The sequence below is a fragment of the Phodopus roborovskii genome, unplaced genomic scaffold (genome assembly GCF_943737965.1).
Source record: "Phodopus roborovskii unplaced genomic scaffold, PHOROB, whole genome shotgun sequence".
Taxonomy (NCBI): domain Eukaryota; kingdom Metazoa; phylum Chordata; class Mammalia; order Rodentia; family Cricetidae; genus Phodopus; species Phodopus roborovskii.
In genome coordinates this window covers 11769236-11795512 of record NW_026126585.1, presented here as the reverse complement: position 1 = coordinate 11795512, position 26277 = coordinate 11769236, and the positions used below count along the sequence as shown (strand labels likewise).

The 26277-nt window shown below is 45.4% G+C and overlaps 1 protein-coding gene across 4 annotated transcripts in view; it reads right to left on the bottom strand.

Moving 5' to 3' along the window:
• The window catches only part of Mgat5 (alpha-1,6-mannosylglycoprotein 6-beta-N-acetylglucosaminyltransferase), a 263927-nt gene that overhangs the window by 84103 nt on the left and 153547 nt on the right, over positions 1-26277 (bottom strand). For all 4 annotated transcript variants that reach the window (XM_051203941.1, XM_051203942.1, XM_051203943.1 and 1 more), the window contains 5 exons: positions 20948-21019; positions 18444-18605; positions 14955-15124; positions 10924-11058; positions 4517-4650 (listed from right to left, as the gene is read on the bottom strand). In XM_051203941.1, the coding sequence (XP_051059898.1) occupies positions 4517-4650; positions 10924-11058; positions 14955-15124; positions 18444-18605; positions 20948-21019 (673 nt within the window). The remainder of the gene's footprint in view (positions 1-4516; positions 4651-10923; positions 11059-14954; positions 15125-18443; positions 18606-20947; positions 21020-26277) is intronic.

The window sequence follows — 26277 nt, the reverse complement described above, 5'->3', positions numbered from 1 at the left end:
CCATGAAAAGTTCTCCATCAACTTGTAACCTGATGGGTTTGGTGGTGTGATGATTATTTAGATCTGCAATCTCATCAGGGGTTTGAAGGTGCTCACTCTCTAATCCTTCATTCTACTTGCATTTGCAGCTCCGCTTTCCCTATCATTAACAGTTTCTTATCATCAACCATTTGATTATCTTCGAATATAATTTGTGCTAGAAAGGCAGGAAGATCAAAGCTGGGCTCTTCCCCCTTTATTATTCAGAGTAATGAGTTGGTATCCTAGCAACTTGCAAAGGTGACCCACTACATTTTCTTGCTTGGCATATCATCATATCTGGAGTCAACAGCTGCCTTTTTTTCCTCTTTTTTTTTTCTTTTTCTTTTTTTTTTTTTTTTTTTTCTTTTTTTAAAGGTAGGGTCTCATGTATCTCATGTTAGCCTTGAACTTATTATAGCCAAATCATTTTGACCATTTTATCCTCCTGCTTATACCTCCCAGGTGCTGGGATTACAGGTGTACACCACCATGCCCAGTTTATATGGTGCTAGGGATGGAACCCAGGGCGTGTGCACTCTAGCCAAGCATGAACTGACTGAGCTACAGCCCCAGATCTACTGACTATTTTTCATTTGTTTGGTTTTAATACACTGTAGCCAGTGTTCTTTTGGTGCTGTTTGGGGGGGGGGGGTCTCATCAACTCCTGATACCATCCCCATGGTCCTTCCTGTCTCCCTTGCCTTCCCTACCTCACTTCTGCAATCTGAACTATTCTAGAAGGAGGCTCTGCTATATGGAAAAAGGTGTTTGGGGAAACCTGATCTGAAAGGCTTGCACACTCAGGGCCCCTCATTAGGCTGGCTGAACGTTTGGTCCTTTTCAAGGTACAGAATTGAAAACATTTAATTGGTGTGTGCTGTGCTGTTCTGTGCTATGCTGTGTGTGTCTGTGCGTTCTGTGGATGTATGTATGGAAGTCAGAAGAGGACCTTTAATGCCACTCCTCAGGTGCCATGCACCTGGATTTCTGCAGACAGGGTGTCTTCACTGACCTGACCCTGAGGTAGCTAAGTTGGCTGGCCAGCAAGCCCCAGGGATGCACTTTTCCCTGTCTTCTTTGCACGGGGATTACAAGCCTGTGCCAATATGCCCAGCTTTTTACTTGTCTTGTGGGGCTCAAACTCAGGTCCTCGGGCTTGTGTGGCAAATACTTTAGTAACAGAGCCATCTCCCGGCCCAATGTTTCATTTTTATGAGTTCACTAATAGCCTTTTGAAACTGAAGATCACCTGAGGTGTTCACATCGATGCTGTAAATATGCCTTTCTTGTGCACGGATATCTCGGGTCCTCCACATTCCTCAATCTCAAATAACCACGTAAACATTTCCTACTACACTGTTTATTTTCAGTGTCATGGGTGGTTGGTAATGTTTTGCTCTGTGGGCTCTTTTCTTGAAAGCCATTCAGCTGTCTCAACTTTCCCTCTGAGTTCTGGTGAACCCACAAACCGTATCCCTCTCCCGGGTTAAGAGAAAGTACTTTCCGTTTCTGTCTTTCGTTATATTTTAAACAGAGACCTTCTTTCACCTGGAGGAGCTCATACTTCTGAAAGCCTCCATCCACAGAATTGAAGGAGGTTTGCAGGGTGCCGAACCCCATTCCTCTCCAGGAGAACACGGCATCTCCCTTCGGGGGGCAGGGCACAGGCTACTGCTGCCACGATTGGAAAGTGCATGGCAGCACAAGTTTTACCTTACTTGTCCTAACACAGGTCATAGCTTAGCTGATTGGCTGGCACACTTCTACCAGACTCAGAATTTCATAGCAAAGTCAAACCCCAGGCAGACTCTTATCATGCCTTGCCATGCTGACAGCCATCTGTTACCTGGTGTGCCAAATATTAGTTTGTTCCCTCGACTGTGCCCCTGGGACAGGTGGCAATAATAGGACAATATAACTCCAATAATAATAATGTCTATCATACACACAGCATGCTCTTACCAAACTCTCTGGGCCCAAAAGAACATTTAAACAGGTCTCTCGCTCTGTCTCTGTCCCTCTGTCTCTCTGTCTCTGTCTTTACATGCACTCTACCAACTGAGTCATCTCCCCAGCCCATCACATGAGTTGGTTTTTAAAACTGCTACCTTACCAGCTATGTGCCCTTCTTAATCCTCCCCAAGACCTAATGCCCTAGGATTATGAGTCTAATGTGTTCACTGAAACATTTAGGGGCTGAGCAAGGGGTCATCTTTGGTCAGCTGCATAAGATGCATGAGGGAGAACATCAACACAGGCATGTATAGCTGAGTTTATCAGCCAAGCAAATTAGACCGACACTTCAGAAATTCATTCTAGCGCGGGGACCTCTAGATGAAATCATACTGAATAGCTTCGGAAAGGGGCGGTTCTCTACCCTTAGCCTTCAGAGAAACGGTGTCATTCACATGGCCTTTCATTCCCAGGATGGAAACTTCCCTTCTCGTAGGGGTGGGGACTTGATCATAAATTAACTTCGGCACAAACACTGTCTGGTTCGGTACTTGGTCCCACAGTCCTTGGCTAATCAGAAGCAAAGCAAAACCAGGAAGGTGGAGGGCAGAAGTAAGACACAGCAATGGCAGGGAAGGCTAAGTGGAGACGTCTCAGAGCCCAGAAGCATCGGTCAGGGCAAGCTCTGCAGCATCCCTCATGCTGACTAACTGTCATGAAGTTCTGCAGCATCCCTCATGCTGGCTAACTGTCATGAAGCTCTGCAGCATCCCTCATGCTGGCTAACTGTCATGAAGCTCTGCAGCATCCCTCATGCTGGCTAACTCTCATGAAGCTCTGCAGCATCCCTCATGCTGGCTAACTGTCATGACGGTTTGAGCACAAGGAGAAGACGGTGCTGGAAGCAAGGTTGGAATCCCCTATTTCAGACCCAAGCACCACTGCCTCAAAGGGTCCTGCAAGGCCCCCTGAACCTGTGACAGAGAAAGGAGAATGGCAAAACAACCTTTGGACCATGCCCTTGAGGGCAGCCAGAGGGACAAGCCCTTTCCAGTCAATGCCACTGTTTATTCCATGTACAAAAATGTCTCGGGTGGGAACTGGAAGCTACTCAGTGGAGAGATGCTCAATGGAGATCTCAGCACAACTGTTTCTTCTTCAGCGGTCTCTGCTGTAAGACCCAGCTTGATGACGACACCCCTGTTTGTGCAATCGGGCTACTCCACTTGTCTGCTGGATGTTGTAAGGGCCCAAACTGATGAACCGCTTTTACTTTTGCTTGACACTTGCTCAATAACATCACTCACTTGACACTAAAGCCATAGCTCTTGGAGGCGATTCTCTGGGCCACATAGAAAAAGCCCTTGCTGCATAAGCTTTATCAAACAATACACAACATCAGCAAGGACAGTGAGAGGAGGCAAAATAGTGTGAGTCCAGGAATTAAGCATCCAGCAATGCATGAAACTGGGTTTAAAATCGTTCTAATTTAGAAGGCACACATGCATGTATATTCATATGTGTGGGTACATGTACACATCCATATATGCATGTCTGTGTGCTGTGCATTTGGAGGCAAGAGGTTTATGTCAGGTGTATTCTTCAGCTGTTTTCCACTTTCCACATTGGAACAGTCTCTCTGGCTTGTCTATTCCAAAGTTCACAGATTTGGCTACTCTAGCAAGCCAGCTTGCTCTGGGAACCCCATCTCCATTCAGGGAGGGCTGGGATTCATATGCATGCCACTACTCTTTACTGGCATTTACATATGTTCTGGATATAAGAACTCTGGTCTCCAAACCCCAAACTTACACAGCTAGTGCTTACCCACTGACCCATCTCCCCAGCTCTGAGAATATTCATTCTTTCCTTCCTTCCTTTCTTCCTTCCTTCCTTCCTTCCTTCCTCTTTCTCTTCCTTCCTCCTGCCCTCCCTTCCTTCATTTCTTTCTTTCTTTTTTTTTTAAATAGGGTTCCTCTGTGTAACAGCCCTGGCTGTCCTGAAACTCACTTTATAGACCAGGTTGGCCTCAAACTCACAGAAATCCACCTGCCTCAGCTTCCCAAGTGTTGGGATTAAAGGCATGTGTGCCACCATGCCCAGCTATTTTTTTCTTTTAAAAGCTTCACGCCCAAACAATTAAGATTGATCTGTGTGGAAAGTGGGTTGCCATGGAAGGCCTTATTCCTCTTAAGGATGCAGTAGCCCTTTAGCAGTGGGGATATGGTCCTGGGACATGCTTAGTGACTGTTCATTCAAAGGCTTTTCCCATGTGGTTTCTACTGGCGATTTGTATTGAACCATTTTCCCTAGGACATTTCTAAGGTTATTCACACAATGTTCAGGAGGTGCTTTCAATTCTAATTACAGAAAAAAAAAAAAAAAAAAAAAAAAGGATCCAATTATTCCCGAGTTGAATGGTACATACTTTTTCAGTTAAGGGTCCTGAGAATCACAACTCCAGATAGATGGCTCCCTAGTTAACCTTTGCACCTATCTTGGGCAGCTTTCTGAAAGGCAGGGACCACACATGAATACTCACGGAACATGGTGTAAAACTGCTGCGGGTTCAGATTCCATTTTCCCCAGGGGGTCTTGTGGCCTTTCGACTGGGCATAACTTGCATGATTGAACTCAGGTTCTGTTCCAAAGGAATCTAGCACTCGGAGCATGCACCTGAAAGGAAAGTGCTGTGTGTCAAACTGTAACCTCCATGCTAGATGCTATAGTTTGAGAGAGAAAAGCAGATGGACAAATGCTTGAAAGTAAAATTGCCCCAGAAAACAAGCACAGGTCTTATTTTCTTGTTCATTTTGTAAAGAAGGCCTCAGCAGACAGAACTGGCTCGCCACTGGCTCAAATACCAGTGAAGTAAACGTCCATGAGTTCTGCAAGGGGCCTGAAGGATTTACTGCAGGGGGCTTAACACCCAGGGATGACTTGGCATACAGTATGTGCCTAATCAATGTGATGAAAGAAATAAAATGCCATTATCTCTACAGCTCTTATTCTGCTTAGACCATAGGACATGCTTCAGAACTTTTGGCCTCTGTCAACCTTTACATCAATTAGCTACATCATTTATTCTTAGGAGATGCTAATGACACAGCTACAGGTATCTGCAGCATACTGGATACAGCTACAGTATCTGCTGGTTTCATACTGGACACAGCTACCGTATCTGCTGGTTTCATACTGGACACAGCTACAGCATCTTCTGCATACTGGACACAGCTACACTATTTGTTTCATACCAGACACAGCTATAATATCTGTTGGTTTCATACTGGACACAGCTACAGTATCTGCTGGTTTTATACTGGACACAGCTACGCTATTTGTTTCATACTGGACACAGTTACTGTATGTGCTGCATACTGGGAAGGTGCTCTTCGTATTGGTGAATTGATGATATTTGAAAGCAGGCTTCTGGGAGTTAACTAGTGGCTTTAAAAGAAGATGACTGGAGATCCAAGCAGGACTTTGCACAGTAGGATCCGGCCCTCACTGGACTGGATAGGGGCCATTCCATCTTGGCCTTTTTAGCTTCCAACAATGAGAAATAAATTCTGTTTCACAATGATCAAGTCTGGCTCCAGTATTATGTTGTAATACCACAAAAAAAGACTTCAATCTCATTTACAAGGCAGGGGTAGCTTTTACATATCCAACGATAATATAATAGGGCTTGCTTGCAAGGCCAGCTTAGAGCTGACAGAGCTGACACAGAACAATGCAGTTGCTTGGGTCTATTCCACTGAGCCAAACCTGCTCTATCAGCTATTTTGGTGTAGCTGAGAGTTAAGAATTACTTTTATATTCTTTTGTGTACATGGGTATGCATTTGTATATGTGCACATGTACATAGGTAAGAACGTGTATGTGTGTGTGTGTGTGTGTGTGTGTGTGTGTGTGTGTGTGTAGGTCAGAGGTCAACTTTGGGCTGTTATTACCCAGGTACCATCTATCTTGGCTCCTTTTGAGAGAAGATCTCTTGCTGACCTGAAATTTGCCAAATAGGCTAGACTGGCTTGCCAGGGAGCCCTAGTGATCCCTGGGTCCCCAATCCCCTCAGCATTGGTGTTGCAAGCAGGTACCAACATATCCAGCTTTGTCATGTAGGCTCTGAGGACAGAACCCAGGTCCTGGAACACCACAGAACACGTCACTGACTGAGATCTTTCCCCATCAAGGCTACAGATTCTCAAACATGACAGAGGAAAATTCCATGAAGTTCTTATTTCTGCAGTGGAAAAAAAGTTTTATTGGAACCTGGTCGCTCTGCTGTTGATATTCTCTCTGTGAGTTGGTGACAGTCTTCAAACTGCTGCGGAAGCTATGCATGGTTGCAAACTATTCACAAGCTAGCCTTTTCCAAAGGAAGCGTTCCAACCACAGGTGGAGAGGACACAAAGGCTAACTGGGAGAAAGGGATTAAGGAACCAACATTATTGATCTGGGCTGCACTGCTCAGGGTGTTGGCCAGTGGAGACGCTTCTGTTTGCTGTTGTCCTCTCTCAGTACACTTCTGAGCAACTTCCACTGGGCCAAAACACAGCAAACCAAATGAAAATTAAAGCCCACATTGAGCACAGATGGTGGAAACAGTTTTAAGGACTCTTTCTCTCTCTTTCTTCCGTTTCTTATTACCAGGAAGCTATTCTAAATTTTTGCTCTGCTATAGGATTCTGAAAACAAAATAAAACCATTGATGTCCAATTACCAGATTACATCCTCCAGGAAATACAACTGTCAATTGGAATTCCTAGACAAGAAAAAGACAAAAAGGAGGGGAGGCCATGGCTACAGAGAAACTGTGAGCTGACCCGGACAATGTCCTCACTTGCGATCTCATGTGGCTTTCTTGGAGCTACTCTCAGTAGACTGACAGGCCTCTCTTTCGGGGATGAGTATATTCATGTGTACACGTATGTGTTTGTGCATGTTCACAAGTGTGCGTGCATATTCATGCATGTATATGGAGGCCAGAAGTCAAACTCTGGTGTCATTCCCCAGAAGCCACATCCTTGGGAGGCAGACTCAGGGGGCTTCTTGTTCAAGGTCGTCCTTGGCTCTATCTTGAAACTATCTTGTACCTGTGTTGTGCGCTATTAATATTATGCCACTGCTTGGATGCCCTCTGTGTATCTGAAATGATGTGAACGTGTATTATCCCCAGTGCCCAAGGCAGTTGGCCTTCCTCTAATGGAGCCCTCACAACAGTGCCAAATGACTCCTGGAACATTGTCTCTTGAGGCTATACTACAGTGAGAAAGATGCTCAGAAGCAAAGGGTCTACTTTCTAGCTGGGAGTCTGGTGTAAAGGCTGGCATGCTGTGATCCATTTGTATCTCACATCTCTTAGAAGTTTTTAACACTCAGCAAAGGAATCGCCTATGGAGCAGATGGGTTGTGAGTGCTGTAGATCATGCTGGAGTACTAGTAGCATGTCAGCATTTAATAAGTGTTGAATTGAATTTTCTAGGTTGTTGTGCAAATTAGACAGAATTTATAAGTATTTTTTCCAAGGTCAACAGACCTAAGGGGCTTGCTGCTCATTGAAAGATCTGATGACACCTCGCAATATGGAGTTCCCATCACCTGCCATCAAGAAAGGTGACCACGGTCTGGCCCCTTCGTGCATGTGTGTGTTGTGTATGTGTGTGCATGTTCCTACATGTGAGTTCATGTGTGGTTGTACATGTATGTGTTCGTGTGCATACACATGTGGGATGTGTGTGTATGCATGTAGGCCAGAGGTTCCTTCGTAGCTTTCCATCTTATTTTCTGAGACTGGGTCTGTCATTGAATTTAGAACTCACTGAGTATTTGGCCTGAGAGGTCCAGGAGCCTCCTCTCTCAGCTTCTCCACACTGGGACTGCAAATGTGCACCACCACATGGGCTTTTATGTAGATGCAAGGATCCAGACTCAGGTCCTCATGTTGCACAGCCAGACTTTGCCAACTGAGCCATCTCATTGGTACCCCCCTCCATCCTCTTAGTTTTGGGGATAGGGCTGCCCTCAAATACCCTACGTACTCAAGGATGACTGAGCTTCTGATGCTCCTGTCTCTACTTCCTGAGTGCTGGGATTACAGGCAGGCACTACCACACCTGATTTATTGGATGCTGGGGATGGAATCCAAGGCTTTCATATACAACAGGCAGGTGTGCTACAAATGAACTCTATCCCTAGATGCAACTTTTCATATTTAAAGGGAAAGAAGTAGGCAAGAAAATTCTAGGAAGCCTGCTTGTCATTTGATGAAACCGTAGCTTTGCCACAAAACAAAGACGGAGGGCTATAGCACAGAGAGACCGCCTGCTGTTTACTGCTAATTCAGACCATTACTAAAGAAAGACAGAAAAACATTATGCACATCCATACATCCATAAGCCCCCAGAGATGGAGCATTTTCACGCAGCAAGCACCAAATACCAATCAACAGTGACCATTTCAATAATGACATGGCCTTTCTTAATTGACCCAAACACCACCACTGAGAATATTTTTCCATCTAAACAGCCCTTCTTAATAACAAGGGCATGAGAGTCTATGGAGGCCTGGACTGCCCACTTTTCTCTGCATGTTTTCCAGATGTCTACCATTGATAAAAATGACAGAAAGGAACAACCCTGACTTTCTTCCCTTAAGGCTATCACCAAAGAAAAAACTGTGTTTACAATATGGCTTATTAACCAAGGAGAAAGATAGCTATTTCTATACAACTAAAAGCGATGGCTTATGATCTGTGAAGAAGAAAAGCAAACCACTAATAGGGAAAACATGACAGCAAAGACAGACTGGAGTGCTGGAGCTGAGGAGATGGATGGTACAGTGTGTGCAGTGCCTGGTGCATGCTTGGAAACCCAATGCCAGGGGAGTGAAGACAAGTGTGTCCCTGAGCCTCACTGGCCAGCAAACCTAGCCCGGAGGCCAGTTCCAGGCCAACCAAAGATTATCTCAAAAATAAGTGGAGGGTGTTTCTGAAGAATGACACCCAAGGTTGTTCTCTGGCCTCCATATGCATGCACACCTACACACATGTGTGCATGGACATATACATGCACATACACGCGATCAAAATAAAAAACTAACAAAAAGGAGAAAACATTATCCCGGCTCAAACTTTCCTAAAAGTCAAAAAGAATGGTAAGAGCCCAAGGAGAGGAAAATAATGGCAGAGACTGTAAGAACAACATACTCAACACGGTCACTACAATCATCACAGTCAATCAACACAGTTGGCATGGTCAACAGTCAGTCTACATGATCAACAAAGCCAGCAGTCTACATAGTTAGCTCAGTCTCCACAGCAGTCATAGTCATTCAACACAGCCAGCACAGTCAACACAGCAGGCACAATCATTCACCAGTCAACACATCCAGCTGTCAGCCATTACAGCCAACAGACATTCACCAATCATTCTACACAGCCAGCACAATCAACAAGGTCAATACATCCAACTGTCAGCCATTACAGCCAACAGGCATTCACCAATCATTCAACACAGCCAGCACAATCAACAAGGTCAACACAAGCATTCAACGCAGTCAGCCGTCATGGTCAACAGTCATACAACACAGATAACACAGTCAGTCAGTAAAGCCAACACAGATAACGCAATCAACAGCCATCGGAGTCATTAATACAGTCAACACAGAACACTCGGACCTCTAACACAGTGTCTACCCCATCAGTCCCTCTGCTATATATATATTTCATTGTCCAGTGAGAAAATCATTGCTACTGGGGGTAAAGTTTGAAAGAGAATTTTATAAACAATAGACATTGTCAGGCCTTGAATTTTTGGGAAAATTCTTTGCAGTTTACTTCTCATTTTTGTCTGATTCATAAAGGACTTCCAGTCTAAAATAATCTTCGGGGTTTAAAGTTTAAAAATATTAACTGTAACTAACACAAAAGATATGAGCCTACTTTAGGATACTTATGTATTGAATTAGAGTATATGATGGTTCTTCTTGATTAACAACTCCAATGAAATGGGGGAAATGCCAAGGAGATTGAACAAGCCAAAATAAAACTTTCTTCGTAAGGTATTTTGCTCAGGTGTTTGGTAAAGTGACAAAGTTAACCCAGAAGACCACATCAAAAATATTTCTACCCATTAATTTAAAATTCAGGAACAAACGGAAAAGGTGCGGGATGTAGCTCATCCATCATGGATGAAGTCCTGGGTTCCATCGTATCACCAGCACTGACAAAATCATGGGACAGTTATCCTGAACTTAGCTTTGCAGCTGCGGAATCCATGAGACCCTGCCTCCTCAAGGTGGAAGGTGAAAATCCTCTGACCTCCACATGCATGCTGTGGCATGCACATACATACACATTCACACAAATATGAATGCATACACACACAATAAACAAATAAGCAGAGAAGTAAATAAGAAAAATCATTATTTGATTAAATACATGAGACCCTTTTGGGTATACAAAGAGAGGAATGCTAGGTACTGGGGAAGACAGATGTCTGTTTTGTTTCACATTTCCTTTCTTTATCCTTTAAAAAAACAAAACAAAACAAAACAAAAAAAAAACAAACAAAAAAAAAAAAAAACAGGGTTTCACTATGTATCAGTGGCTGTCCTGAAACTCACTATGTAGATCAGGCTGGCCTTAAACTTACAGATATCTGCCTCTGCCTCCTGAGTGCAGGAATTAAAGGCATGTGCCAATATGCCTGGCTGGACACCTGTTTTCTATTTTCAGAACATCAATAGAAATAATGAATAGTCCCAGGAGGCAGACAGGCAGTGGGAAGAGCCTGAATTTCATTAGGAACGAAAAAGTACACTCCATTAGGAATGAAAAAGTACAGTTCAAAAGATAGTATTTACTCATCCTTCATCCTTTAAAAACAAACAAACTGATGCAGTCCTTGTTAGGGGACTGTATGTTAGGTCTTAGCATATAGTACTTACTGGTAATGAACCCAGGATGGTCCTAGAGTTTTCTTAAATTGAGCAAGTCCCACAATATCGATATAAATAAGCTCAACGATCCTGTCTCCTACAGTAGGACAGCCAGACCGATTTCCAACAACCTTCTTCATGATCCTGGAGTGGGGCAAACAGGGACAAAAAGAAAGGACATCGGTAACTTGACAATGCTAACCCAGGCAAACGTGACAGGTTCAAAGCACACACCAAGTCCCGATTAGAGATGATGGGCTGATGCTCCAAGCCTGTCTCAACCCTTCAGAGTCCCCATTCTGACCGGGAATGGGAGGGGGCAGGGGTTAGATGCTGGTGCACAAACACAACCTGTGAAGTTCAGCAATGTGTGTTACCCATCTCCTCTGTGGAGCAGACGCTGAGAGAGCTAACCATGAGGCAGATAACCTGATTCTGAATCTTCCCTCTCATCATCCTCCAGCGTTGGGGGAGGTGACTGAATAGTGATGTGCGGATATCTCCCCCAGATTCAAACGTTCACTCCTGGAAAGGGGCTCTTTAAGCCTCGGGAAATAAAACCTACAAGGTCCAGGAAGTAAATGAAACTCACAAGTCCCAGGAAGTTCCTAAAGCACAAGACTCCCAAGGACCCTCCCCGAGGTTATAGAGCTGCCTGCACATCATGCAGGGAGCTTGAGGGATACAGCTTTAATGAGTTGCTACCCATGCAGGGGTGGGCATTTTAGTGATGCAGATGCCTTTGAGTCATCCACAATCTTGTGAAGTAACCCCAATAAATTCACTGGCTTGCTAAGCTGGACTCGTTTCTTTGATCTTTCATTGGGGCCTGGCGAACAGGGCCCCAGAAAAAGTCAGACAACCAACACAAACACTATGGCATTCTCTCACTTTCATTTGTATTCCCTGAACACCTTCAATTCCCAGTCCCTCACACATGTTTGCACTGTGTGAGCGACTCATTACAGAACCGGCCCTGTGGCTTAGAGGTTCTCATTATCTACCCTTTCAGCCACTGACCCACCCTCTCTCTACCCTGGCATCCAAACTGCCGTGGCTGACAACACAGGCGACTGCTGTGTGAACTAGATTAGTCACAAGAAGTCTGCCGTGTAACTGCCATGTACCCAGAAACCAGTCACCCACATCTGGGACCCTTATCCCTGCTCATACCTGTGACCATTTACAAAAGTCCCACTTTTGAATGACAGGGACCACAAACTATTCCACAGTTCCTTACACCCACAGCTTCAGGCACCTTCTGCTCCTTCTGGGCTTCTAAAAAAATATCCTAGCTCTACTGAACGGATTTTTTTTTTTTTCTGAACAGCTGGAAAACTTTCTATGAAAGGCTGGATAATAAATACTTTCCATATTCAATTTGACCACTGTAGGGTGGAAACAACCTCGAGTTAAAGTCACACTGGGTGTGACTCTGCAGGCTGGCTTTAGGCCTTTGACTGTGGCTTCTACCCGGGGTCCACCTTGCTCACCGGTTCTCAACCTTGTTTAACAGTAAAACTGCCTACAGAGCATCGCAGAGGATTTAAGCTGTGGCATTTTTCAAATGTTGTGATTTAATCACCCTGGGAATGTTCTGTTCCAGGATTTTAAGGAGATCCCCAAATCTCTGAGAAAGTGAAATGAAAAAATTTCCCCAAGCAATTCTAATGGGCAGCAAAGAACTGCTGCTCTGTTTCTCTGTGTTGCTTCTGTAATGCTCACTTTAAATAAGGCACATCCAGGAGCTGTGGATGTGGGCAGAGTGCTTGCCTAGAAGCCCTGGGTCCCATCCCCAGCACCACATAAACTGGGTGTGGTGGAGCATTCCTGGCATACCGTCACTCAGGAGGTAGAGGCGGGAGGATCAGGAGTTTAAGACCATCCTCGACTTGAACTTTGAGTTCAAGTTAGAGGGGCCGGGGTTACATGAGACCTGTCTCAATGGCCCTACATCCAGAAAAAGAGTACATATGGCCCTCAGCCCGGTATCCACAAAGACCGACATTGACTTGCCTTTGACCATCAAGTGAGTCCCCGCAATAGTCATGCCTAATATACCTATTCTAAGCGCCATTCTTGTACCCCTGCCTACCCCCTACTTACTGCCACACCCCTCATCTCATTCCTTCAGGAGCCAGGGTATGCTAGGCGCTACGTGTCAGTGGGGAGACCCAAGGCTCAGCGCTGCCCGTACTTACGCTCTAGCACCCACTGTCAATTAGCATTAACAGACATGTAATTAGTATGATTCTTATTCAGTGCACCGGTTGTGACTGTCAAAAGATTGGCAGCTGAGTAACAACATGACGGTCACCTTGGCGGGCCCCATTTTGAATCCCGGCCCTCAGAAGGCGGACAGAGTGGCTGTAAAATGCATAAAACTTTATAGGTCTTGTGCTCCATGTATTTTAAAGCAAGCAGGAAAGCAACAGGAGGCAGGTCTGGTAAAGAAGAGGAGACCACTTGAGACACAAAGGACCTCAAGCTCGTCTAACCCTGAAGGAGAAAGGGAGGCCTGTTGTAAAAAGGCTGCAGAGAAGTCAGGGCCAAGCTCAGATCCAGGCAGCCCTGTGTGACCTCGGACAGTTAGTTCATGTTCAGTCTGAGCCCCAGGTTCCTCGGCTCTAAAACACAAATGGCAAAAGCATCCTCAGGTGCTGAAGTTTAAATACAATACAATAAATGGGAAGCCGAGATGCTTCCTGGGTGAAACCTGCTGCTTCTAGACGATACAATAAAATACACAGCTGCCAATATGCTTCTTGGGGAAAAGCTCCTGCTTCCTTCTGTGGCTGGAACCCACAGTGGGAGGAGAGAACTGACTTCCGGAAAGCTGTCCTCTGACCTCCACGTGAACTGAGGTACACATGCCCACATGCTCACACACACAGTCATACACAAAATGAAACTTAACTAGAACCACCAAGTGTTTAGTACTGAACACACAGTAAGTGGCTCACCATAGATTTAATAGCTACCATCGGTGCTAGGGTGGGGCTGATTGGTGCAGAGGGCACCTGGCATGCACAAGACCCTGGGATCCACACCCATTGTCACATAAACCAGACATAGAGGTGCACGGCCCTGGGGAGGTGGACGCAGAGATCAGAAATTCCAAGTCCTCTTCAACGACATATATTGAGCTTGAGGCCAGGCAGCCCAGGCTACATAGACCTAGTGTCTCAACATAAAAATAGTCCCCATCAACCCTATTGCTGGCATACTCCCTGGTATTTCTGCTGTGCGCAGACCTTTAGCATGTTGCTGGCATCTGGAAATCAACGAGAGGATTGCTAAGATTTTTTTTCTTCTTCAGACATGACTGCTTTCGGGTCAGTATATGGCCAACCACCTCGGTGTGTCAATCACACAGTGGGGACAGGGGGTCCCATGCTCTCTGCCATCGCTAGAGTGTCCTCCCAAAGGCTGGCGCAGTGACATGACAACTTGCATTCTGAGTTAGAAGTGTCTGCTGGCAGTTTTCTGGGGACTGTGGGGACCCCAGTTCATCTGTTTGGCCGGCTGTATCAACTGAAAAGGGACTGAGGGGGCGAGCCCTGAACGCAAACCTCAGAGGGATGGAAAACTCAGGGAAGAGAACAGACTGAGCTAGGAGTGAGCTAATTGCGGGAGGATTGGATCCCGGCTTTTGCGAAATCCATTTTATTCAAATTATAAACAGGAACTGGCCCTGTTTTGAGCTTTAGAAAGCTTGATGTTGAGCAGGGAGTAGTATGAGTTTTGGCGAGAGGCGGGGAATTAGGCAAGTCAATAGAGTATCGCCTTGCAGATGTTGGAAACACCTGGAACAGCAAAGAATAAACGCCTTAGTTTGAGATTTCCTGGTGTTCATTTATGAGGCCCTGGAGCCTGCAGCCAATGAAAACATATTATCCTTTTCCTAGTGTATGTAGTTAGCTCCTGAAAATAATCTTCTTATTGCCTGTTTAGAATTATCGCTCTAGTTTTCCTCCACGAGAAACAGCACACTAATTTTTTTGTGTTCTGATTTTCAAATTGAAAAAGTAATTCCTTACTCCTTGAGCTCAGCCAGTGAAGCTGAGATCCGGATGTCATGGCCCAGTAGGTAGAGAGATGTAATTAAGTCACTCCACTGAACCAATTCACCAAGGGGGCCACCGCTGAATGCTGTCTCCGCAATCTTGAAGCCAGATTCCTTGGTCAGGAGCCCCAGGTGAACAAGGATCTGGAAAACAAAGAGGAAATACATACTGACTTCTAGAGCCATGGTCAAGTCCCTGCACACCACAGAGCAGTTGGTCCATCCTACAGGAGCCACTGAAATCTCAGTATGGCTGTCAGTTTTCTCAAGAGTATAAAACAAGGAAACAAATAATTAACCCCTGTTTTAGACAAACACTAAAACCATGAACCGCTCTTGGTAGAGCCATGGATGTGAGCTATAGACAGATTATCCTGATTTTTAAAAACAGAACACATGGCTGGGTCAGTCAGTAAAGAACCTGATGAACAAATATGAGGATCTGAGTTCCAATCCCTGGAGCCCAGATACAAAAGCTGAGTGTAAACCTACAATTCACACCGCCAGAGAAGTTAGGGTACAACGAGGACCCTAAGCGAGTCATACAAGGTCCCCCACAGAAGGGAAAAGGGACACGATCTCCTGAGCGTACTGGGGAGGGGGGGACAGGAGAGGAGAGGGAGTTAGGAGAAAGAGAAGAGGGGAGAGGGGAACATGAGGGACCAGGAAGATTGAGTTGGGGGATGGATAGACTAGAGCAAGAAAAGAGATACCACAATAGAGGGAGCCACTATAGGTTTAAAGAGAAATCTGGCACTAGAGAAATGTCCAGAGATCTACAAGGATGACCCCAACTAACAATCTAAGCAAGAGTGGAGAGGCTACCTTAAATGCCCTTCCCCCATAATGAGATTGATGACTACCTTATACGCCATCCTAGAGCCTTCATCCTGTAGCTGATGGAAGCAGAAGCAGACACCCACAGCTAAACACTGAGCTGAACTCCTGGAATCCAGTTGCAGAGAGGGAGGAGTGATGAGCAAAGGGGTCAAGACCAGGCTGGAGCAACCCACAGAGACAGCTGACCTGAACAAGTGGGAGCTCATGGACCCCAGTCTGATAGCTGGGAGATCAGCATAGGACTGAGACCCAGCTTCCCTGAACGTGGGTCTCAGTTAGAAGGCCTGGGCAGCCTAAGGGACCTCTGGCAGTGGAACCAGGATGTATGAAAGGACTTTGGGAACACATTCCCCATGGGGGGATACTCCCTTAGCCTAGAGGCAGGAGGGAGGGCCTAGGCCCTACTCCAAATGTCTTGACAGATTTTGAGGATCCCTCCGGGAAGGCCTCACCCTCCCTGGGGAGTGGATGGGAAATGGGGTGGGGGCAGGTTGGTGGTGGGGGCATGGGAGGATGGGAAGGAAAGGGGATGGGATCGATATGTAAAATAAGAAAAAATAAAACAAACAAAAGCTGGGTGTTGGTGCAGAGGAGACGGAACAGACTAGACAGTTGCAGGGATCTGCCTACGTTTGTCTCAGTGTTGGCGTTACAAGTGTGCACCACTACACCACTACACCTGGCCTTTTCAGGTGGGATGCGGGCAGCGAACTCAGGTTCTATGCTCGTGTGGGGAGTTCTTTATCAACTGAGCTCTCGTCCCAGCCCGACAAGCTTGCTGCTTAAACATAATCTAATTATGACCCACCAGGCCTGTTTGGGTTTTAAAGGTAAAACCATGGAAATAAGCATGTTTCATGTGTTTGGTCTCTGACCATCCTAACTGACCCAGTCTGGACATGGGAACATGTTGCAGCTGGTACCTCCATTCTCTGACCAGAATCCTAGCAACCTTTGGTAGCTTTTCTGTCCTTAGGTATGGGAAGATGGTCTAAGCTCTTCGAGTGCAATTTCTGTCTCAGACCTTAATGAGCCATTTTCCCAAGAAGCACTTATCCAACCTGGTGGATACAGCCTTCAAAGATCAAAGGCTAGTTCTCAAAGGACTCTACTTAATTGCTATTTGGAGTCAGTATTCTCCAATGGCCCTAGCTAGAAACTTCACTTTTCCTCGAAGATAAAATAAACTATGCATTCTTACTAGTAGTGTCAATCCAAACCCGAGGCTTCAGATAATACCATCTATCTTACAGCAGTTATTTACTTTCCCCTTCAATGAAAATTCTACTCCGCAACAGCAGGACCATGGTAAATCATTTTCTATACAGTAATGCTCACAATGGCTCTAGAATAAGATTACCAAGACTCTGGCACATGACACGATACAAATGTTAATTTTTTTTTTTTGTTTTCAAAGTTCTCTTTGTCCACTTCTCTGTGACTAACCCTCTGCTGTGTGCTCACCCCCCAAACTGGATAGATACAGTCAGCTCAGCTGTTTCATTTTCTTAGGATTTCCAGGGATGGGTGTTTTTTTTTTTTTTTTTGTATTTTTTTCCCTTTTTTAAATTTAAAATAGATCCCTCCGCCCATACAATATATTCTGACTATGGTTTCCCCTCCCCCAACTCCTCTCACGTCCTTTCTACTTCCTCACCCACTCTCTCTTCCTCTCTCTCATTAGATATAAACACGCATTGAAAAATACAATAATAGATAAAAATAATTCTGAATAACCAACAAACAGGAAAAAAGAGGGAGGGATATGGCTCTTCTGAATTAAATGTTTCTTATTATATAAATGGTCCCTGGGTCAGACCCACAAGTACTGGATATGAAATACTGAGAGAAATTTGGTTTCTATGCTGCTATATCCACTCCATCCTACCCCCCCTCCCAGCTTTGACCACTTAATTATTTCCTTACTGTGGGAAAAAATATGTACAGCATAACATAGTGGCCACCATTTTAATGCACATGGTCCAAAAGCAGTCTCCCCCTGGATATCTCATTTCTGAAACTGGAAGAGGTCCAAGCTCATGTTTAAGTCGTAGTGGATAAGATCTTTTCTGTGTTATGCATGTGTGTGGGTGGGTGGGGCGTTCCTGTGGGAACGTGTGGTGAAGATGGCTACATCCTAATGTATTCCTTCTGCTTCTGAACGATGTGCATTAAAATGTTGTGCCCATGTTATGCTATGAATAATTTTTCCACGGTAAGACAAATAATTAAATGGTGGAAAAGGGAAGAGATGGAGAGAAAGGATGGAAAGCATTGCCCACTCCTTTCTGTCCTTGGGTGTATTTTCTCAGTCACATCTACCTTGTTTTGTATATCAATAGTGTGTATGCGGTGGGTAGGGGGTATATATAGGGCTGTGTGTGTGTGTGTGTGTGTGTGTGCACGCGTGGATGAGTATAGCTGTATATACATTCACAGAAGACAGAGGAAGACATTGACTGTGGAAAAAAAGAAAACCTCAGAATGGTGTGTGGAGGCCCTGGGCTGATCGACTCTGATGGGATATCATTTGACACATGACATCGCTCTTCACCTTGTTTCCAAGCAAAATCAAATTTTAAAAGAAAGCTGCCATACCAAGGAACCGAATTAAGTAACTCACTTTCTTCCGTTTTCTCTTCTCAAGGTTTTGTTTCTCTGCCAGAGACTTGATCGCTTGGATCCACGCATCAGCCATTCGCCGGATCCGAAGTCTCATCCACCGGAACTCCTCATGCTTCTTCATCATGCTGTAGAGATTGTTAAAATCCGTACGGATTTCCGCCTAGGGCAAAAAGAGGAAAGAAATGTAATAAAGTGAGCAGAAGATTAAAATGCTGGGATGCAAAATTATTTTCATGGCATGACATTTTAAATCTGAGAGTAATTAAATCCAGGATTTCAAAAGTCAATCTTGACTCTCTATATGGCCCTTACTCACGAGTACTGAGGATAGGGGTTGACAAGATGGCCAGCAGGTAAAGGCTCTTGCCAAACAAACAGCCTGACAATCTGAGTTCAATCCCCAGGACCCACTTGCTGGAAGGGGATGGAGAACTGACTCCGGCAAGTTGTCCTCTGGTCTCCACATGCTAGCTGTGGCATGCATACACAAATAAATGTCATGACAAAACTTTAAAAAGAAAGAAGACGGCAAATTAAAACAAAGACCCCAACTGTGGGCTTGTTAAAAGGGGCATCATTAAAAATTAGAGATTGAGAAAGTAAAGTTGTAAAGCCTGAGCTACATTGAAATGGAGTTTTCACAATCAATATACCCCATGTACCTTCACATTCCCTGTACCAAATTTATTTGTGTCTTAGAGCTTCCTTCTGGGCGGATGACCACAGGAAAAAGCATCAGCTCCAACAGGCCAGCCAACACTGTTAGGGCTACCAGAGAGTAGCCCTCCCGGAGTGAGATGGGAAATAAATGATCATTTTCTAGTTTTTGTCTTGGGCCAAACCAACAAAATTTATGATTTTTTCTTTTTCTAAGGAATTTTAAAAGCTAGGGAAAGGATTTGTTTCTACCATAGCTGAGCACAAATTTAAAATTTAGAGCAGCATGATTTAAGGTCCAGGAAGACTGTTTTTCCTCGTCTTCTGGGTACTATAGCTAGAGGCAGCCCCTGATTAGCACACGAGAGGAACATGGTTTCCCGTGGAACCTCAAGCATACCAAATGCATCTCTTAGCCATCGCCATAGCCCATTCTTAGCAGTCGTCTCCATCCTTGACCCAGTAATATCCCATAGTGTACACTTGGCTTCACAAACCCTGGCCATGGAACTTTCCTCCTAGCTGCCTGTGAGTGTATATGATATTCCAGTGGAACACAGTCATGCCGTTCATTACATATTATCCATGGCTGCTCTCTGGGTTAGCACTACAGAACTGAGTACCTGTGAGATTAAATGTCCAGCAAAGACAGAGACACTATCTGGCTTTCACAGTTTTGCTCCCTTATTATATTTTTACTTACTTAGAATGTGTGTGCATGTGTGAGCACGGAATGTGTGTTTAAGCCAGAAGATAACTGGCAGAAATTGGTTTTCTCTGTGTACCATGTGGGTCCCTAGAGAATCAAACTCAGGCCTTTAGGCTTAGCAGTAAGAAGGTGTCTTTGCCTGCTAGCTCTATTATTTTTGTACACAAAGGGTGTCAGGTAGCCCAAGCTGGCCTTGAACTCTCTATGCAGCCAAGGATAATCATGAGTTCTAATCCTCCTGCCTCTACCTCCCAGGTTGTAGGACCACAGGCATGCACCACCAAGCCCAGTTCACAGTACTGGACCTGGGGCTTTTTACATGCTAGCTGAGCACTCTAACTGAGCCACACCCCAAACCCCTACTTGACCTTTTACAGAAAGTGTCTGCTTTGGGCTAGAGAGAAGACTCAGTGGTTAAGGGTGCTGACTGCTCTTGCAGAACAGCGGGGTTCAGTTCCCAGCACCCATGCCAGGCAGCTCACTGCCATTGTCTTGCCTCTGTGGCCTCCTGTATGTACACGCTGCACACAAACTCATGCAGGCATACAAACAAAACAGACACACAAGTAAAAACACTGAAACATGATCCATGTTTTTCAAATGCTACATCTAAAGAAAATGCCCAAGCTCTCAAGATAGCATTAAAAGGTCTCTGGGACCCCTCCCTCTTTCCAATTGCATCTTCAACCCAGCTTGCCAAAACCTCTGACCTTGCCCACCCAACCTTGCAGAGTGATACCAAAGACAGGCTTCCCATAGAGGCACACCTCTCTACCCCCACCTCCTTTCAACTTCAGCCCATCATCTTCTCTTTGGAATTTCCCCTGACCTCTGAAGCTGAGACCATCTTTCCTCAGTAATCTTCCTGAGAGACAAGCCTGGTCATTATTTACAGCCAGTCTCCTCATTAGATCACCCCCAGGCCTCCACATCTGGTACTGGAGCTCATTCCTCTCTGTGGCCCATCCTTTAAGGGACCTTCAGAGAAATGTTCAATAAATAAATCTCTGCTAACTGGTCTATGATTGGGCCAGCTAGACTTGAGATTTCAGCTGGCACTTTGAAAAGATGCTGTGAGCATCACTTAGCACACCATCTAAACACACCAAGTGGAGGAGTGTTCCAAAGTCATTTACCAATGAGTTATGATCAGCTTCTTCATAGGGATTTTTCACTCTCCAAGGTAAACGAGGACACCAATTTTCAACCTGAAAAAGATAAGTCAGAAACACTAAATACAATGGTCCATCTTTCCGCAGACACACAAAAGTGCTAAGAACTATTCCCAGCTCACAATGAACATGGTGCTTATGTGGGCCATTATTAACCAGATATTAGCCAAACTCCTGTGACATTAGTGAGTGGTCCAGGTGCAGGTACCTTTCAAACCCTTCATCCTTCAGTCATGGCCACAAGAAGACATGACCATACCTGTCCCTAATTATAGGGAGTGAGTCCTTCAACTAATCCTCCCATGTCCATAAGAGGGGACCAATGTTCTCTGGAAAGAGGTTAAAAGATCTGAACACTTCTGCAGGGGATGGCAGTGTGAAGGGTCACCGTGAAACCATTCAGCAAATGGGCAGGCATGATTTTCGATCCATTCAGGCATGTCTAAAGGGAACAGATGGCATTCAGGCCAGAAAATGAAATCTCTGATTTGAGGATCAGGAATGTGAGCCATGGTTTAATGCTCATTAGTCAAGGCTTGTTTCCTGGGTGTTTGCTTGACACTGTCTCAAGAAATAAGGTGGGCATCCAGGACTGGTGGCTCACACCTGTCACACCAATACCCAGGATGTGGAGGCAGGAGGATTAGATAGTCTAGGTCCTTCATGGATGTACAATGAGTTCTAGGCCAGCTAGAGCTACACAAGACCCTGTGTCAAATACCAGCTAAACAGGAGTGGGTTAGATATTATGCAGTGATCAAATGAAAGTCCTTCCACAAAACAACCTGTAGGCACACAGGCTGTATCCAACCTTCTAACACTCAGGCAACTACAAAGTTCATGCTGGAGAACCTCACCACTGAATTACAAAACAAACAAGCAAAAAGTAGTAACACACACACACACACACACACACACACACACACACACACACGCACACACCTCATGATGCTCTAATGATTTTGTGTGAGGTTGCACTCATAGTTGTCTTGAGTGTATGTGATTTACAGGCTGAGGATGAACACACCTGACGGTTGTTGAGGGAAGGAAGAAAGGCACAAAAGTACTGGATTTGTAGAACTTCCTTCAAGGAAAGTTACCAAAGAGATCAAAGAAATTAATAATTTTGTTATAATTATTAGGAAGGAGATTGGAGAGATTCCAGGAAGGGGCTTGAGTGATGATGGCTCAGAGGTTAAGATAGAGTACCGAACTCCCACAGGATCCAAGTTCAGTTCCCAGCACCCACACAGGGAAGCTCACAACCATCATTTAACCATCATTTACCCCCCACCCCCTGATCTAGGGCATATGACACCCTAGTCTGGCTTCCAAAGGAACTGAACTCACATGCACATATTACCCCCTTTTCATATATGCATAATTAAATAAAAAATTCTAGGAAAGGAAAAAGAACACATACATTGAGTGATACTAACATTTGGCCTATTTACCTAAAACAGCTATGGAATTTCAGAGATAACATGGTCATCCCTTTACTAATAGAGCTGGCCCTGGGAATCACTGCGTTTCAGTCAGGGAGACCTGTAAGATTTTACAGAGCGGCATCCACGGATGGTCACTGAGTCAGACAACCACAGCCTTGGGCATGGGTGGAGCCGTCAGACAAAATGATCTATCTTCGAGGTCTGGGTGGGTTTTCAAAGAAACATGCCAGTTTCAGAATTTACTCATAATGCAAGGTGATATTTACTATGAGCAAAAATAGTTGGCCATATTTGCATGAAGCCGTCTGCTATGGAAGAAGGTCCGGAAGCAGAGGAATCGAGGGTAATGAGGCTCAAGGGTGGCAGGAAAGTGCCATGTCCTCTGTTCTTCCTGTGGGGTAAAATTAGATGCCTGCGATGTCCCTGAGTGACTGCAGTCACCCAGAGACTCTCCCCACAGGCAAAGCTGAATGCTTTCACTCACAAAGGAGAACACTAACCTGCCTAGGAGGCCCATGGTCTAAACTACTGTGGGCCCTTCAATGGTACCACAACAGGAACAGCTCCACAACTCAGGGGAAATGAGTGGAAAAGGAGCCCAGCAAAGCAAGACCCCTCAGCTGGTCCCAGAGACGTCACACGCCTCTGTGCTCCCTGTTCATAGGCACCAATTCAGTTTTACTAAGTGGTCTCAACAAAACAATAAAGCATATTTATAACGTGAAGGCTTCAGATGGGCCCTCGCTTGACGAGGAGGCCCTCACCTGAACACGCATTGGGCATGGATGGCAAGAATCCTCATGAACAAACACACAACTGAGTTCATTTATCTTCACCCACTCGGCTACATTTCCTTTGTGTGACATATGTACGTGCCCCCATGTGTGTGCATGTGTACATGTAGGTGTGCCCATATGTGTATGCATGTGGAGGACAGAAGTTAATGTTGGATGCCTTCCTCCTTAATTTTAATTTCTTTTTGTCGCTGTCTCTCTCCCCCCGCCCCCCACTCCAGGGTCTCTAAGTGAACCTGGAACTCATTTGCTCATCAGACTGGCTACCCAGCAAGCTCTAGGGCTCCACCTGCCTCTGCCTGCCCTGCTCTGGGGTTACAGGTGCAGGCCCCTGTGTTCAGCTGCTTACGTAGGTGCCGGATATCCCAACTCAGGTCGTCATGCGTGAGCAGCAGGCACTTTACCGATCAAGACTCTCCCCGCCCTGAATAAATGAAGTCTATATAGAACCTGTCAGGATGAAAAACACATCTCCCCGTGAGAAACAGGATGGGGAAAGGGGAAGCAAGTCTGTGAGGAAAGAAAATCAGCTGAACGATGACACCGGGGTGTGAGCAGATACTGATAAGGAATGCCCACCCTTCCCATTCCTCCACCCCACGAAGACTCACTCCGATGAAAACAGTCAGTCCAAGGTGATCTAAAACATGACTTCACTAGAGAGCTCTCAAGGCTGTAATTCCTCTTTGGAGCCACATCGTTTCCTTAGTTCCTCTTTCTCTAAATCACCCTTCTGCTGCCTCCAAGGACACCTCTGCAAATATGGGAAATGGAGTGGTCCAGTCGAGCTTTTAGGCAGCAATTTCAGCTACGCATGCAATTGGAATGGTGGAGAAACAGATAAAGACCTTAACCCACAAAGGGACGGTGGCTTAAGGTTGTTTTTCAACACAGACATGGGCTAACTAGTTGATGAAATAATTAAATTATACATAAACCAATTACCCTGTGGGGAGAGGAGGAAATGCATTTATTTATTTATTTATTTGTTTGTTTGTTTGTTTGTTTTATTCCCTGGAACCTCAGAGGATTGCCAGAACTGGAAGAAGAGCAACCCTGGTGATAACTCAAGTAATGATACAAACTGCCTTCCACAGGGCAACATTTTCCTAAATAAAAGCACCGTGATGAGCATGCTGGGAAAATCGAGCTTGCGGCTAACAACTCAACCTCCTGATATGCACCTGCATATGTCTGTCTGATGAATCCAGTGTCATTTAATGAGCTTGGCCCACTAGTCCCAGCCTATCAATAAAGCGACCCCAGCAGGAGCCCACTCCCTGACTCAAACTGTTCCAGAACACTTGGGCTGCCTCACAGAGCCTCTGGGCGCTGACCACTGCCCCCAGACACCGTCCACCGTGGCTGCCTCAGCCACACTTCACCAACTGTGGCTTTTCTTCCAATGTTTGCCCTCAGTGCAGAGGCACACTCTGCTTATCTCCCCTCACCCCTGCCCAACCTTACAGCACACAGCCTTCTCAGAATCAACAACTAACTCACCAAGGGCAGTCTCTAGTCCACCACCATGAACAATTGGAGACTGGATTTTTGAGATTGTTTGGTGACTCAAATGCTTGCTGGCAAGGGTGAGGACCTGAGTTTGATCCCTAGCACTCATGCTAAGAAACCTGGTGTGTCAGTATGTGCCTGTAATTTAAGTTCCGGAAAGACACAGGAGATTCCTGCTCAGACAACCTAGCTCAGTGGTTCTCAACCGTCCTAATCCTGGAATCTTTTAATACCCTTTCTCAATGTTGTGGTGACACCCCCCCCCCACCATGAAATTATTTCATTGCTACTTCATAAGTTTGTTGCTATTGTGAATTATAATGTAAATGTCTGATATGTATGCAACAAGGGTCATTTGGCCCCTAAAGGAGTCATGGCCCACAGGTTGAGAACCACTGGTCTTGCTGAATCAGCATGCCCCCAGGATCAGTGAGAGATGGTCTCAAAAAAATAATATGAGCTGCCCCGAACTAGTGAGAGATCACTGACTCTGGTCTGACAAATGGTGAACCTGCATAAGACCGAACTAGACTCCCTTGGTGACAATGGTGTGACTGGGACAATGTATGAGGCCACTGGCAGTGGGTCCAAGACCTAACACTCATGCACAGACTGACTTAGTGGAGCCCATTCTGTATGGAGAGATCCCTTGCCCAGCCTGGACACAAGGGTGTGGGGGTGGAGAGGAGCATTGGTCTTGCCTCAACGAGATGATGGGACAGACTTAGTAGACTTCCTAGGGGAGGCCTTACCCTCTCCAAGGAGCAGATGGGAGGTGGAGGGGGCAAGTGGGAGGAGCAGGAGGAGGGGGGGGGACTGGGATGGGAATGTAAAAAGTAAATTAACTGAAAATATTGTGAGAGTGACACAGAACAGCAGCCAACGTAACACACAGCAAATGCTCGCACGCCCGCAAACAGGTGCAATGGAAAACCATCTGAATTCATGGTAACGCTCACCCAGCAATCGATATGGCAGCAGCACTAGTCAAATCTCCTTCAATTTGAAGGCAAAACTCTTTAGACACAAACTAATCTTTTTAGCTAGTACCACAGGCCGCAGATCGAGGCAGGGGAGACCTGCTGGGCTAGAACTCCGACCAATATTAGATATTCCGTGGAGAGGGCTCTATGCATCACTTTTCTTGAGAGATGAGGCATAAAATGAAACAATTTTGACATTCCTCCTGGCGATTTAGCCTTCTTTGAACTAAATAGATTTTGTAGCTTCGTCAGGAGCCGGTAAATCAAAGCGGTTCCTCCAAGTTCTAACTGGGTCATGTTGCTTTTCGAGGTACGGAAGAGTCGTTTGTACTTAAGGAAAGGGAAACGGCTAGCAGACAGACAGACAGCTCAAGGGGGTGGGGAGGTTAAAAGAGGAAGCAAAGCACCTGCTGTCAACATTAACAGCAGATGCCAGGGGATGCAAATGCAGTCCTTAGGGACTGGTCTCTCTGTGCCAGTGCTCTTTTCTTTGGAAAGAGCCCCGGTTATGGCCTCTTCTTGTTAATGGACAGTGTTTTGTTAGAGCAGATCTCTGA